General features: G+C 33.9%; 6 protein-coding genes across 9 annotated transcripts in view; 3 read left to right on the plus strand and 3 right to left on the minus strand.

Annotated features, from left to right (window-relative positions):
• The first annotated feature begins 152 nt into the window (after positions 1-152).
• On the plus strand, positions 153-4,812 carry Gart (trifunctional purine biosynthetic protein adenosine-3 Gart). Its single transcript, XM_011631485.3, has 17 exons — positions 153-294; positions 429-515; positions 598-687; positions 773-1,020; positions 1,093-1,292; positions 1,386-1,580; positions 1,654-1,784; positions 1,899-2,109; positions 2,173-2,308; positions 2,382-2,604; positions 2,661-2,855; positions 2,959-3,214; positions 3,293-3,496; positions 3,613-3,759; positions 3,831-4,099; positions 4,179-4,436; positions 4,552-4,812. Exons 2-17 carry the CDS (start codon positions 429-431, stop codon positions 4,732-4,734), a joined length of 3,033 nt encoding a protein of 1,010 aa, XP_011629787.2. The 5' UTR covers positions 153-294; the 3' UTR covers positions 4,735-4,812.
• Positions 4,697-6,604, minus strand: LOC105422194 (dnaJ homolog subfamily C member 28). Its single transcript, XM_011631489.3, has 5 exons — positions 6,221-6,604; positions 5,996-6,127; positions 5,829-5,918; positions 5,406-5,756; positions 4,697-5,338 (listed from the first exon to the last, which is right to left on the minus strand). Exons 1-5 carry the CDS (start codon positions 6,338-6,340, stop codon positions 4,928-4,930), a joined length of 1,104 nt encoding a protein of 367 aa, XP_011629791.2. The 5' UTR covers positions 6,341-6,604; the 3' UTR covers positions 4,697-4,927.
• A 230-nt stretch (positions 6,605-6,834) lies between these two features.
• amrt (TM2 domain-containing protein 2 amaretto) lies at positions 6,835-7,844 on the plus strand. Its single transcript, XM_011631490.3, has 3 exons — positions 6,835-7,128; positions 7,199-7,289; positions 7,437-7,844. The coding sequence occupies exons 1-3, from the start codon at positions 6,992-6,994 to the stop codon at positions 7,764-7,766; spliced, it is 558 nt and encodes a 185-aa protein (XP_011629792.1). The 5' UTR covers positions 6,835-6,991; the 3' UTR covers positions 7,767-7,844.
• A 261-nt stretch (positions 7,845-8,105) lies between these two features.
• eIF2Bbeta (eukaryotic translation initiation factor 2B subunit beta) lies at positions 8,106-10,111 on the minus strand. 2 transcript variants are annotated; one of them, XM_011631491.3, is made up of 6 exons: positions 9,759-10,107; positions 9,584-9,670; positions 9,157-9,438; positions 8,785-8,941; positions 8,314-8,708; positions 8,106-8,237 (listed from the first exon to the last, which is right to left on the minus strand). In XM_011631491.3, the coding sequence occupies exons 1-6, from the start codon at positions 9,824-9,826 to the stop codon at positions 8,165-8,167; spliced, it is 1,062 nt and encodes a 353-aa protein (XP_011629793.1). In that variant the 5' UTR covers positions 9,827-10,107; the 3' UTR covers positions 8,106-8,164. The 2 variants fall into 2 exon arrangements, with proteins under 2 accessions (XP_011629793.1, XP_025072910.1); XM_025217125.2 differs by lacking the exon at positions 9,584-9,670 and having other exon boundaries at positions 9,759-10,111.
• A 69-nt stretch (positions 10,112-10,180) lies between these two features.
• Positions 10,181-13,991, plus strand: LOC105422202 (putative ATP-dependent RNA helicase TDRD12). Of its 2 annotated transcripts, XM_011631494.3 has the most exons (5): positions 10,188-11,149; positions 11,215-11,339; positions 11,411-11,512; positions 11,656-11,758; positions 13,571-13,991. In XM_011631494.3, the coding sequence occupies exons 1-5, from the start codon at positions 10,989-10,991 to the stop codon at positions 13,659-13,661; spliced, it is 582 nt and encodes a 193-aa protein (XP_011629796.2). In that variant the 5' UTR covers positions 10,188-10,988; the 3' UTR covers positions 13,662-13,991. The 2 variants fall into 2 exon arrangements, with proteins under 2 accessions (XP_088935652.1, XP_011629796.2); XM_089079526.1 differs by lacking the exon at positions 11,656-11,758 and having other exon boundaries at positions 10,181-11,149.
• The window catches only part of Miga (mitoguardin), a 29,242-nt gene continuing 26,764 nt past the window's right edge, over positions 11,753-14,230 (minus strand). For both annotated transcript variants that reach the window (XM_089079331.1, XM_011631493.2), the window contains one exon: positions 11,753-14,172. In XM_089079331.1, the coding sequence (XP_088935457.1) occupies positions 13,855-14,172 (318 nt within the window). In that variant the 3' untranslated portion in view covers positions 11,753-13,854. The remainder of the gene's footprint in view (positions 14,173-14,230) is intronic.

Consider the following 14,230-nt stretch of genomic DNA (forward strand, 5'->3'; position numbering starts at 1 on the left):
GTCATCGCGCGAGCGATATACGGGTTTATTATAGAATAACTCCCGCAGAGAACGAGAGATCGAGCCGGTCGGTCTTTAGTTGCGTAAAGCACGATTGGCGCGTAAGTTCTCGTCGTTAGTCGCCGTGTTGTCGTTGCGCCGAGAGCGGCTTGCGCCGACCACCTGTGGCATCCCACGTTTCGTTCGCAAGCCCCCCGAGCAACGTGTTATCCGGCGATCTCGCAACGGAGGTCTGTAAATAACGAATAATTAACGCCGGACTCGGACAAGAGAATTCCAACAAGTTGAAGCAAGGTGAGGAAAGATGATTTCTATGACGAGCTTATTAAACCTGAAAATTATCGAGAGTATCGAGTTACTTTAATAATTCGGTACTTAATTTGATATTTTTATGACTGTCGATATGATGAGCATGTTATGACTTATAGATGACCGAGCACACACACACGGTCTTGGTAATTGGCGGAGGTGGTAGAGAGCATGCCATTTGCTGGAAATTATCTCAATCGCCGCACGTAAGTTAATTAAAATTGCAAGGCAAGATGAATGGCAACGTTAGAGAATTCATTAAACAGAAATTAATATGATGTGTTGTAGGTGAAAGAGATCTTGGTTGCCCCTGGGAATACCGGCATCAAAGAAGTGGACAAAGTACAATTAGTTGAATTAAATGTCAAGAATACCAAGGTACACCATAATATTATATAATCATTTTATAATTTTTCCATAGGTCAGCCATGTGATATTAATCGTGCCTTGTTTTTCTCTGTAGGAAGTTGCCAAATGGAGCAAGGACAATAACGTTGATCTAGTAGTGGTTGGACCGGAGGATCCTCTGGCTCATGGATTAGCGGATGATCTAAATGAAGTGGGAGTGAAATGTTTTGGTCCACAAAAGAAAGCGGCTCAGATTGAAGCCAATAAAGATTGGGCAAAGCAATTTATGGACAGAAATCATATTCCAACTGCTAGGTGGCAAGGTTTTACCTCCGCTGTGGAAGCAAAGAACTTTATTAAGAGGTGAGTGAGGGATTATATCTTCATTGAGAAGAACCAATGGCATGGAAACTTGTATGCTCTTCTTTGTCACAGCGCTCCCTTTAAGGCACTTGTAGTGAAAGCCTCAGGATTGGCTGCTGGTAAAGGTGTCATAGTCGCGAAAGATCAACAGGAAGCTTGTCATGCGATAGATGAAATTTTAAATGATAAGAAATTTGGAGCTGCCGGCGAGACCGTAGTTGTTGAAGAACTCTTGGAAGGCGAGGAAGTGTCTGTACTTGCATTTACAGATGGTAAACAAGATTATTTATGTTACTTGAATTGTTTCTATTGAAAAAGTCATCAGTAATTAATGGTTGCTCTCAATTTCTAATGTTGATGTTCAGGCAAGACTATTGTGCCAATGATGCCTGCGCAAGATCATAAGAGAATTTTTAACGGAGATTTTGGTCCCAATACCGGTGGAATGGGAGCATATTGTCCATGTCCACTATTAAGTGAAAAAAAATACGAACAGGTGAAAGTGAATGTTCTCCAGAAAGCTGTAGATGGACTTAGAAAGGAGAATATCCCGTTTGTTGGTTTGTAATTTTCCATTGATAATGATATTAGATCACATAAACGTATATTATTTACATAAAATCAATATTATAGGGGTATTATATGCCGGCTTAATGCTAACTGAAGATGGCCCTAAAGTCTTAGAATTTAACTGCAGATTCGGGGATCCTGAAACGGAAGTAATGTTACCGCTATTGGCATCAGACTTGTTTACGATTATGAAGGTATAATTGATATTAATTTATTAAAAATTATATCTTGGAATAATATTAAAGATTTTATTTCTGCATTGATATGACGCTTCTGATAAATTTCATATGTAATATCAAATTTTACAGGCTTGTTGTGAGGGAACTTTAAAAGCGTCTCTCGTTTCCTGGCGCGAAAACGTATCTTCTGTGGGTGTGATTTTAGCATCTCGCGGTTATCCGGAGTCCTCATCCAAGGGTCAAATTATAACGGGTATTGATAAAATATCGCGTAAACAGGATCACTTTATTTTTCACTGCGGCACAACTCTCTCGTCGGAAGGCGATTTAGTAACCAATGGTAAATAGCGACACGATAAAAGATATCTAAACGAACGCCTAGATAATTACAGTATATTTACAGGCGGAAGAGTTCTTATCACTGTCAACATAGCACCAACCTTGGCAATGGCAGCGGCTAGAGCTACTCAAGCTGCTCAGTTTGTATCATTTGATGGAAAACAATTCAGAACAGACATTGCACATAAGGGAATCGCCAGGTGTAATGATTGATTTGATCAGATCAATGTTAAATTTAATATCTCGCATGACATTAACAGTCAAACATTTCAGATCTATCTTGCAAAAGGGACAATTAACGTACGAAAGTAGTGGCGTGAGTATTAACGCTGGTGATAATCTTGTATCTGCTATTAAACCAGCCACAAACTCTACAAAACGCGCTGGCACTTTAGGCACCATAGGTGGATTCGGTGGCCTCTTTGACGTAAAAGCTGCCGGTTACAAAGATCCCATCCTTGTGTCTGGCACCGATGGCGTTGGAACCAAATTGAAGGTGAGTATCAAGCTCGAAGGAAACTACCAGTCTGTTTACGACTTTTTTTTTTATAGATAGCAATTGAATGCAATAAGCACGATACAGTGGGTATAGACTTGGTGGCTATGTGCGTGAATGATGTCCTCGCACATAACGCGGAACCATTATTCTTCCTTGATTATTTCGCTTGTGGAAAGCTTGACGTTGGAGTGGCAACGAAAGTCGTAAATGGGATTACCGAAGGTTGCAAGCAAGCAGGATGTTCCTTGGTAATGTAACATTCATAATATAAGTTGAGAATGTTTCTGAAAGTTAAATAAAATAAATATCTATTATCACAGAATTTTTTGTTAAAGGAATTACGATTTTCAGATTGGTGGAGAAACAGCTGAAATGCCAGATATGTATCCCGAGGGAGAATACGATTTGGCAGGCTTTGCGGTAGGCGCAGTCGAAAGAGGCAATTTATTGCCACGCATGAATGATATTAAAGAAGGTGACGTAATAATTGGTCTTCCATCGAGCGGCGTGCATAGCAATGGTTTTAGTCTTGTGCGAAAAATTCTGAAACTCGCAGATAAAAAATACTCCGATGTCGCACCTTTTTCAAAGAACAATCGAACTATTGGTACGAAGTATTATAAACTACTTTTAATCATATATAGAGCATTAAAGAGCACATTATAAGAATAATATAATACCACAGGTGAAGAATTGTTGGAACCAACAAAGATTTATGTAAAAAGTGTAATTCCGGCCTTGCGAACTAATCTGGTAAAGGGATTCGCACACATCACCGGCGGCGGTCTTACAGAAAATATTCCTAGAATTTTACCGGAAAATTTAAGTGCAACATTAGACGCGAAAAATTGGAATATTTTATCAATATTTGGATGGCTAGCTGTAGTTGGTGAGTGTATTATCCACAAGTCTACACAACTTTTCTATTTGTAAAATTACAAAGTAAAAGTGTAAATGCATCGAATAATTTACATAAATAATGATCGATATCCCAATTTTATTTAGGTGGAATCAGTAAACATGAGATGCTAAGAACATTTAATTGCGGAATCGGCGCAGTATTGATATGCTCCGAGAAGGATAAGGCTGAAGTTTTGACTAAACTAAAAGACGAAAACCCTGTGGTTATCGGAAGCGTGGACACACATCGCAGTAACTATCTTGTTGTGAATATAGTTAATATAATTAATTACATCAATTTATATGTTATTATGTTCATGTAGATGACCAGGCTAAGGTGTACGTGGAAAACTTTGAAAAAGTTCTGGAATTGGAAATGAAACGATATGTTCCTGATGTAGTTGCAACATTGAGCAAGCCTCTCAAGAGAGTGGGTGTTTTGATATCGGGTAGCGGTACGAATCTCCAATCGTTAATTAACGCCACTCAGGATCCGTCGCAGCACATGGGAGCGGAAATCGTTTTGGTGATTTCCAATAAACCTGGCGTTGAAGGATTGAGACGCGCTGAGAGAGCTGGCATCAAGACAATGGTAATTAATATGTTAATCAGAAGTGAAAAGGTAAACGTAGATTAATGCCCTAATAATAATTTTTTTATTTAATTCATAGGTAATCAAACATACCGATTATCCAAGCCGCGAGTCTTTTGACGCAGCCATGAACGTGGAACTTCATTCTGCTGGGGTGGAAATAGTATGCCTAGCCGGCTTTATGCGGATTCTATCACATCAATTTGTAAAGCATTGGAAAGGAGCTCTATTAAACATACATCCTTCATTATTGCCATCCTTCAAAGGCGTGAACGCACATAAGGATGTTCTAGCGGCGCGTGTGCGTGTATCGGGTTGTACTGTTCATTTTGTTGAGGTATTATAATCAAAAAGGATCAAATTTTTTTTAGTTTGAATAGACAGAGAGAAGACAAATGTCATATCTCGAGTATTAATGAATCATCAAAATAAATTTTCTTCCTTTCTATTAGATCGATATTGATTCAGGAGCTATTGTTGAGCAAGAAGTAGTACCCGTATTCCCGGATGATACCGAGAAAATTTTACAAGAACGCGTGAAAACAGCGGAACATCGAGCTTATCCTCGTGCCTTAAAACATTTGGCAACTGGTCGTATAAAATTACAAGAAGATGGAACTCTTTACTGGAATTAGAGATTACATATACATATGTATATATATATACATACACTGAATTTATAAAATACAAAAGTTCCTTTTTTTATACTGTTACATCTGTGTTAGTCTTATTTGATATATATATATATATATATATATATATATATATATATATATATATATATACAAGATTGCAATATTTACATGATTTTTACCTTCTAGGTAATTTTTATCGTCTAATAATCTTTTTACTAAACAAGTCGCTTATGAAATTAAACAAATCCTGAGATATGCTCATATTCGAATTTTCGTGACTAGTATTTGCATATTTTTTGTTATCTTTAGAAGGCGATACTGATAAGACTTGCTCAGCAAGCTTATCTAATCTAACATGGAGCATTTGTTTCTGTAGTATAGGAACCAGCAAATTATATTTGTCAATTTTGTTATTTATCTGTTTCGTTGTAATTTTGAATTTTTCTAAATTGTTTCTCCATATCGATTCATCTTTCGGAGTTAATGGTAGCTCGCCTACATTATTACGTGCTTCTGACAATCTTTTCTTCAATTCTTCGGTCTCTTCCCGAATTTCTTTTGATAATTGTATCCACTCTGGAGTGAATCCATTGTCTATCAATATCTATAATCACAATTAATATAAATAAATTATGTTCAAATTGGAATTAATATTCTTCATTTTTGTATACCTGATTTAGCTTATGAGTCACGAAATCAACATAAGGATTTCTGGCGCTTGTACTCTTCAGTGGCTTTCCCATTCCAGATAAATCGCTGAATTCACCTTTATTCATCGCCTCTTGAATTAAATCTTCCACTAAACGGTCCATGCCATAACGGGTTTTGATATCCTTAGCTTTTTGCTTATCCATGCCAATTAATGTGTTACGTTCTTCAGCCTGTAATTTCTTTAATCTGTGCTCCATCACGTTATCAACTGCCTTTTGAGCCCTTTGTATCGTATGCAGCTTTTGTCTCTTGCTTGGTGTGCCAATTCCCACATCAAAAGTCAAGTAGTGACGATGTTGCGGTGCTGTGTGCTTAAAACAAAGGCAACTGGAGTTACAAAGAAAAAAATTGCATAAATATATATGTTTACGAAGTATAACTACCTTGATATCAAACTCTTCCACTCCCGACAATGCTTCTTCATCTTTTTGAGCATTTCTGATTCTTCGAATCTCTCTATAAGCGCTTTCGATCTACTTTGAACAATCATAGAATAAAATAGATACATCTTATTTATTTTTAGGAATAATATATTTCAATGATGCTTTACCTCAGAAAATCGAACAGTGTTAGCTTCTGGTGCTCCGCTATCAGGATGAAATCGCTTTGCAAGATGAACAAACGCCAATCTCAAAGTCTCATCTTCGCAATCCTCTGCTACTCCCAGCGTCTCGTACAGTTTCTATCGTACATATTTTAACGCGTCTCGTATATCAATTATTTTAAATTATGTATATTGTTATAATAACAAAGCATATAATATTCGATATTGTACCTTTGTGGTAACTTTGGGATGAAATTTATGCTCAAGTCTCTTGGACAAGATTGAATCGACGGATGACACGTGCACCAGATAAACTCTCGGCTTTGAACACAACCGATTCAAGGACAGCATGATGCTTCGGCGTTAAAATGTTGTAAACAACATTGCGTCGTAATTGCCATATCGTTGCGCATTATATAATTATTGTAAAATTATTTTATTACGCGCATAAAATTTTCTCGCCTGTCACACGCAGCTGAAACATCACGGGTCACGTGACAAGTCGATTCACACTCGCGCGAAACTTGAATCCGTGTACACTGATTGGTCATTGCGCAAAATAAAAATGTAAACAATCAAATTGGCTTTAAAGTACTCTTTCATAAAAATGAAATTGCCGTTCATTTTTAATGTCAAAATTCAAGTTTTCAAGTTTCGTTTGGATCACATGACCTTATTTATTCCATAAGCCCGTTCGCGTTGCTTGTATTCTTGCACTTGAGATTTTCGTTCTCTCTTTCTCCATTGTTCCTAAGTACATTTGTACTGAAAAGTTGTAGGGAATACAAAGCAACGCGATAAAATGGCAAAAAAAAGGAAAAATATGATATCGCGCAAGTCAGCTAAAAAGAGAATAGGACTAAGCAAAAATGAAGTAATTCTCGTATTCGCCACCGAACTCCATGGCACTGACATTCATCTGATTCACACAGGCACTCGCGTTTGTTTACTTTCATACATTCCGTGTGTTGCCGTCGCGTCTAAAATGACAGCCGCGACAAAATGAGGTTATATCTCGCTTTTGCGATAATTATCTGCCTTTTGTGGGATCGAAATGAACGTTTAGTGCTCGCAAACAAGAGTGCCGATCAGCAGCAGGAGTACAGGCCCGATGGTCCGCTGGTGATGTGTAAATTCTTGTTAGTATCCCGGTGGAATGCGAAATTCCTTAATGGTTCCAACATAATAATTGCAATTATCTTTTCATAGACCTAAGGAATTTGTGGAATGCGAGGATCCGGTTGATCATAAGGGTAATAAGACCGCCAAGGATGAGAATTCGGGCTTCGGTTGCGTCAAGGTACGCATTGCGTAATCTAGTTTATTTTCTGTGGCATTTATATACCTTAAACGAATGGAAGAAATTTCTAAAAAATGGCAAACTTTCTCTCATACGTCACATAATTAAAATTCAGATATAAGTTACGATTGTAAATGTGATTAACAGTTTGGAGGATCCCGCTATGAAGATGTAGAGAAGACCAAGGTGTCCTGTACGGTGTTACCGGACATCGAGTGTTTCGGACCGAGGACGTTTTCCCGCGAGGGAATTCCATGTATAAAGTACAGTGATCATTTTTTCGCGACGACTCTATTATATAGCATTCTACTGGGATTCCTCGGCATGGATCGATTTTGCCTAGGGCAGACTGGTACAGCAGTAGGCAAATTGCTGACACTAGGTGGCATGGGCGTGTGGTGGATCGTTGATGTTATCCTTCTGGTAACGAATTCTTTACAACCTGAAGATGGCAGTAATTGGAATCCATACGTATAGCATTTTGAAAAACTAGGAATTGCTTTTTGTATATAACTTATAGTTCATAATTTGTAAATAAATTGTTGTGACTGGAAATTAGATCATGTAGAATATATGTTGCAAGTTTCCTTCAATGTACTAAAAATGAATATATCAATGAAGCGATGTATGACTCTCTGTGAGAGTGGCCAACTTATAATTGGCAGATTTCGCAGTTTGATTTCAACTTTTATTTTGTGTACATTTGTTTGAAAGAAGCCAATTAGAAAGCGAAGAATTAACGATTGTGAATGAATGGAATATGAATGGTAAACCTATTTTGGAAAAACTTATATTCTATTTACAATATTAAAAAAATAAACATGACTTATATTTATTAACATTAAATATTATTTACGCGTTATGTACATAAATATTTACAGTTCATTATCGTCAGGATGATACAGTTCACTAAGCAATCTGTATACGTAAGACGGCGCATTTCCACCCCTAAAAAAAAAAATAAAGATCTTTATTATTGATCGATTTAAATTCTAGTCTACTAATTAATTCTCATTTATCGTACGTGTTCGAGATGAACAACGTGACGAGGTCCGGCGGGACGTAATCGAATACGGGATTGTAGGCGTGTATCCTTTCTAACAACGATGCATTGGCGCTATCGATTACGCCCTGCATCGGCGATACCAGTTGATTGAAGCCATTCTGCTTTCCTGAACAATGATAAAGAGGTGCCAACTTGTAAAGGGGAAGCAAAACCATCACCGGTACGGAATAATGTTTAGCAGCTTGCGCGACGGTGTGTGCGCCCGAGATCGCCCGCAGGCCGCCAGTTGCCATCACGGTATGAGTGCCGATTATAACTTTGTTAACGCGCGACATCATTGCGAAGATTGCCACGTCCGAGATCAGCGTGGTCTTGATCTTCACTTTAGCCAGATTCACCGCCATTTCGTGACCCTGGAATCATTCACATGTTTTTCTTTTCTCCATTTTACATACGATTTTAAACTTTGAAAGTCAAATATGTACTTACGCCTAATGATGGCCCGCCTTCGACTATTATTACATCAAAAGGTCTGGTAGCGACGGCTCCCTTGAAGAATTCTTCCACTAACTTTGACTTGCCGATAGTCATTATAATTTCATTTGAATGTATATGCTCTGATGCTTGCCGCGTGATGTTTTCCAAACTATAAACACATCAATTTTTTTTTATAAAATATATTTTTTTTAAGTTTTATGTTGTCCCTTTTTTTTTAGTCCCTTTTTGTAACAAATTATACAATATTTTCGTTATTTATTAAAAACAGTTTTATAGTTTGGATCATATGACTCGATATATCATGGAGCTTGCATCATTTTTCTTTGTATATTCAAGTGATGCAATGTGACGATCATAACTAACCATGTTTCCAATTCAGCTTCAAATTCATTGATGTGCTCGATAAGAGCAGTTTTGAGAGAAGGCATCGAGACATTAAAGTCTATCTGCTGATCACCTTCAGCAGTAAGGATTTTGTGCAAGGATTCTTGTGGATCTATCTCATCTGTCTTGTTTTTCAATCCTAAAGTATATTCTTCCCTAATAATATGTAATACTCGTCTAATCATATTTCCGATACAAGCCTCAAGAGGAAATGTTTTTTCCAAGTACCTTCCATTTTGCCTGATAATATCCATCAAATCTCTGAAAAAATAAATATAAAATAACAATAATTAGTACAGCGTAAATCAATATGAAAATTAATAGAAACATCATTTTCTTTCTTGGAGAAATAATAATAATATAATAATCAATATCTATCATAACAGGTTTGAACAAAGGTCCATACTTTGCTGTGCTCCATTCTATATTATTGATGATTTCTTTAAGCACAGAGATAGTAGCTACCACGATATTGTGTGTACCCTTAATTTCTCTGGAACGTAAGAGAAAAAGAGAGAGTATGCGTATTAAATATATGTTTCTATTTACATTTTCTTAAGAGGTCGATAAAGTTATCTTACTTATGATGAATATTGTCTATCAACTGCAGCACACTTTCGTTAATACTTTCCGGGCTCGAGTCGATCATTTTTTTCTCTCATTCACTTCCCCTAATTTATTATTTGAACTGTAGGATATATTGATATAAAATACAAGTATAAAAAGCATATAAGTAAGAAACGTGGTGATCCACGAAATTCTAACCTACTACTTTCAACTCGTCTCATATGTCATTAAACAAGCTAAGTTCAGAAATACTACTCGAATGACTCTGTATCATTTTATCCCGATTGTTTATCGAATGTTAGACAAAGATAAAATGATATACGGGAACATTCGGATGATGTTTCCGAACGTAGCCACAATAACGCCATTTCCGCACATGCGCAGCATTGCTGGTTAGCCAATATGTAGAATTTTTGTATCACTGTGTAGCATTTATTTCTTTTTAAGTTTTATTTTATTTTTTCTTGCTATGTTCCAGAATTTATAGAATAATAAATAATTTATTATTATATTATTTATATTTATCTTATATCTTTTTTATTTATTTTTCTTTTTTTTTTTTAGGCTATATGTGGAGCTCATTATTAGCACATACTGATACAAGTAATACATATATATTTTTATGCTAGTAGTTAACTTTGAATTAGTATACACTTGTTATACTTAAAATGAAATAGATTGTGATGAATTAGGCTGCGGTCCGATATTCACTGTTAGGACTGAAAATATATAGTTCAGGTCATATTACAGATTTTCAGTACTTGCAGTGAATATCGGAAAGCCTTAGTATATACTTATTCTTAGTATATACTTATACTATATACTTAGTCTTAGTATATACTTATAGTATATACTTAGTCTTAGTATATACTTATTTGTACTTAAAATGAAATATATATTGAAGTTTATTTTGATAAAAGCGAGATAGAAAGTTTTAGTGCAGCCCAGTGCAGGAATAGAAAACAAAGTTCATTCTTAATCTAAAATTCTTTTCTCATATATTAAATAATGAAAAATTGATAATTGTACTCATACAAACTAGAGTACATGTGTGATGTGATAGATTTGATAATTTAATCGGAGCATAACCAGCGCTAAATCAACTAACTTAACCTGTCAAGAATATTCATATGTCCAAATACAGGACTTAGTTTAAAATCGTGATTTCAATCTTAGTTTGAAATGCTGCCATATGTTTTGACATTGCATTTTCATTTATAAGAAATTTGCTTTAAGTGAAAAGAATGGCTGAAATTAAAACTATAATTTGTCCTAATCTCATTTCTAAACACGTTACTCCGCCAATCAAGTGGTATCAGACAGATCGCACAATTGTTATTTGCATTCAATTGGTCGACGTATCCGATTATTATCTCCGAGTCGAGGACGATAATTTGCAATTTAGGTATGCAGAAAAAAGAAAGAAATAGATGTGTATGATGCAAATATTGAACTAATCTCGAATTGCAGTACAAATGCAAACGACAAGGAATATTATCTCATTCTGTATCTATTTGGAGGCGTGATAGCGGAAAAAACAATGCATAAAAATGTTGGAAGAGAAATTAAGATCTATCTTATAAAGGCACTCAAATGTAATTTTTTTCTATTGTAAGTATATTTTTTTTCGTAAAAGATGGATTTATATCTTGTTCTAATTCAATAGGGTTTCCATGGCTAAGATTAATTAAATCCAAAGAAAAAGCTCCGTTTATATCTTATAACTCGGATCATATAGAAGATGTTCAGATTAGACCAACATATGACAGTAAGAATAAATATCTCTATATCATTATAAAATTTTTTCTTCCATATCAGAATTGAACAAATATTCAAAAATAGTCAAAGATAAATTCCAAATTTTTTACTTTTTTAATTTTATTCACGTATATATTCTCTTTTGTTTTATAGTAGATAGATTTCAAAGATATAAACGTGAAAATAAGATAGACTATATCCTGCCTGAGGGCATGTCCAGCGATGACGAGTCTGATGATGAAGATATGGATTTCTTGTATGTGTAATATATTTTTATTGTATTAAATTTTTCTTTTAGTATACATTTTGACATTTTATCGTGTTGTTTGTATTTTCTGTACATTCGAGTTTCTCATTTTTTCTTTTTTCAATGTCCATGTGTATTTTATGTAGGTATATTTCCATGTGTATTTTATGTATGTCTAATTATTTGTGAAAAATCGAAGAACTTTTTACAGAATCATTTTTTTATAGTTTTCATTTTATTAGATCTGTTGTTTATCTCTGCGTGTACTACAATTTTTTTCTCATTTTTACAAGTTTTAAACATATTTTTCTCATTTTAAATACAACAAGGATATACTAATTCACTTATAAAAAACACATCTAATAATTCGGAATTTGAAAATGTATATATGCATTTTTGTGACAAATAGCGAATTGGAAGTAACTGTTTATTATAGCTTATTATTCGTATTAAATTTTTTAAAATAAAATGAAATTTTAGATAACCAATAGACATATGACATATTGCTCTAATATAATTTTTATGTTACAAACTTGATAAACTGTTGTTTTTCATAATTAAAATGATGTCTTTTGACAAACATAATGTTCTGTTATATAAATATATATTTTTATGCTACAAAAGATTATTTAGAAAATAAATATTTAAGAATAATTCACAAAATCATATTCATAAAAAAAATTAAATGTCATGAAATTAATGCATTTTTGTCATCACATATACTCGTTTTTTTCGATAAGAATAATCAAATTCTCATTAAAATTATTTTCATCAAAATATACAATAAATTAAATCTCAAAGACATTTATAAAATATATATGTCTTATATGCATGACGTAATTATATATGGAATGTCAGTAAACTGATTAGTTCAAGACAATATTAATTGAATAATTCATTATTCATATAAATACATTCTACATATCTTTGGCAAAAAATGCATCAATTTTTTAATAGCTATTTTCAACTATACAATGTATAACTGATATTATTCTAACTAATAATAAGATAAACATTCGGATGATGGTAACCACTTTAAAATAATAATAAAATGCATTAAGCAATTATATTAATTTAGATGACACCAGCGTCTCTTATTAAAATTAATCTAATCATATATAAATATAAATTAAACGATAGCATCAGAAAAATTTGTTTATAACTGAAAAGTGATCTCTTTGTTTTTAGGATTAATTAAAGAAATATAGATTATTTTATTTATCCCTTAAGGACATATTTTATATATTGATCTTATTTCTTTATATGCTTCTACGTTATGTATCACATAAATCATATGACTAATTGTAATATGTTGATAATTTTATTAAAACTTGATAGCTCTGAATAATGCACAAAGATATGATATACTGAATTATTACTCTACAGTTATATGTGTAAAATGCTATAAGATATTAAAAAGGGAACCTATGTATAATAAAATAAAAAAAATACGTTTATGTTATAAATAATAAATAGGATTGCAACAGTAACAATGTATCCATTTTGCAAAAATTATAAAATATATATAAAAATCACATAATTTTGACAACGAGGTTCACTCGTTATATTAATATGAATATGTTCAATTATGTGCGCGCGATTGATTACTCTCAAACTCCATAAATAAAGTCCAGCTTATAATTTGATATCCATTTAAGATAAAATCTATACTATACATATTTTCATCCCCTTCATATAAATGAATATTAAAGATTATTGACATTCATGCATATTATGATCAAACTGTTATAATATGCATAAATGTTAATAATCTTTAATATATTATAAATGTTAATAATCTTTAATACTTTATTTTTACAGAAGTGAAAGTGAAGTTGAATATACGCATGAGACTCATAATGAAATTAATGGCAAAAGAAAAATGTATAGTCAGCAATTTCGTTCGTTATGAATGTGGTAATGAAAATTGTAAAGTACGATAATATACTGCATCGTTCATTCAACTTATCTGATATCTGATCTGGCTTTTTTAGTTGGCATTCATATTTTTTAAGGTAGATGTTGAAAGATAGATGCATTTTGCAGTATTAATCCTATTCAACATATTACATTAATAATTTATTATCTATAAGTATTTTGTTTGGCTAGCAACCTTCTAACGACAGTCTTTGATTTATATTGTTAACTCTTAGCTTCATTTCCCTGAGTATATCCGCGGCGAGATCGTCGACAGTGGTGTATCGTACCTTAAAAAAATTAAATATATCTACAAGAAACTCGATCACTTGTTCTCTGAAGTATTGACAAGTAGAATGCAGGCTCTCCTCGGAACCTAAGAAGCCCCAGATGAACATCGGCGAGATCTGTTCGGAGATCGAATAAAAGTGCGCCAAGAAACCCTGCTCATATTTCAGCATCCTTCTTTTGCCTGCGAGGAGGGACCAGAGCGCCGTTCCTATCGCCTTTAAAGAAAATCATCGATTAAACAAATATCGAAAGCGAATAGTAAAAAATTTGTTC

The sequence above is a fragment of the Pogonomyrmex barbatus genome, unplaced genomic scaffold, assembly GCF_055798465.1.
Source record: "Pogonomyrmex barbatus isolate J1 unplaced genomic scaffold, ASM5579846v1 scaffold1, whole genome shotgun sequence".
NCBI lineage: Eukaryota > Metazoa > Arthropoda > Insecta > Hymenoptera > Formicidae > Pogonomyrmex > Pogonomyrmex barbatus.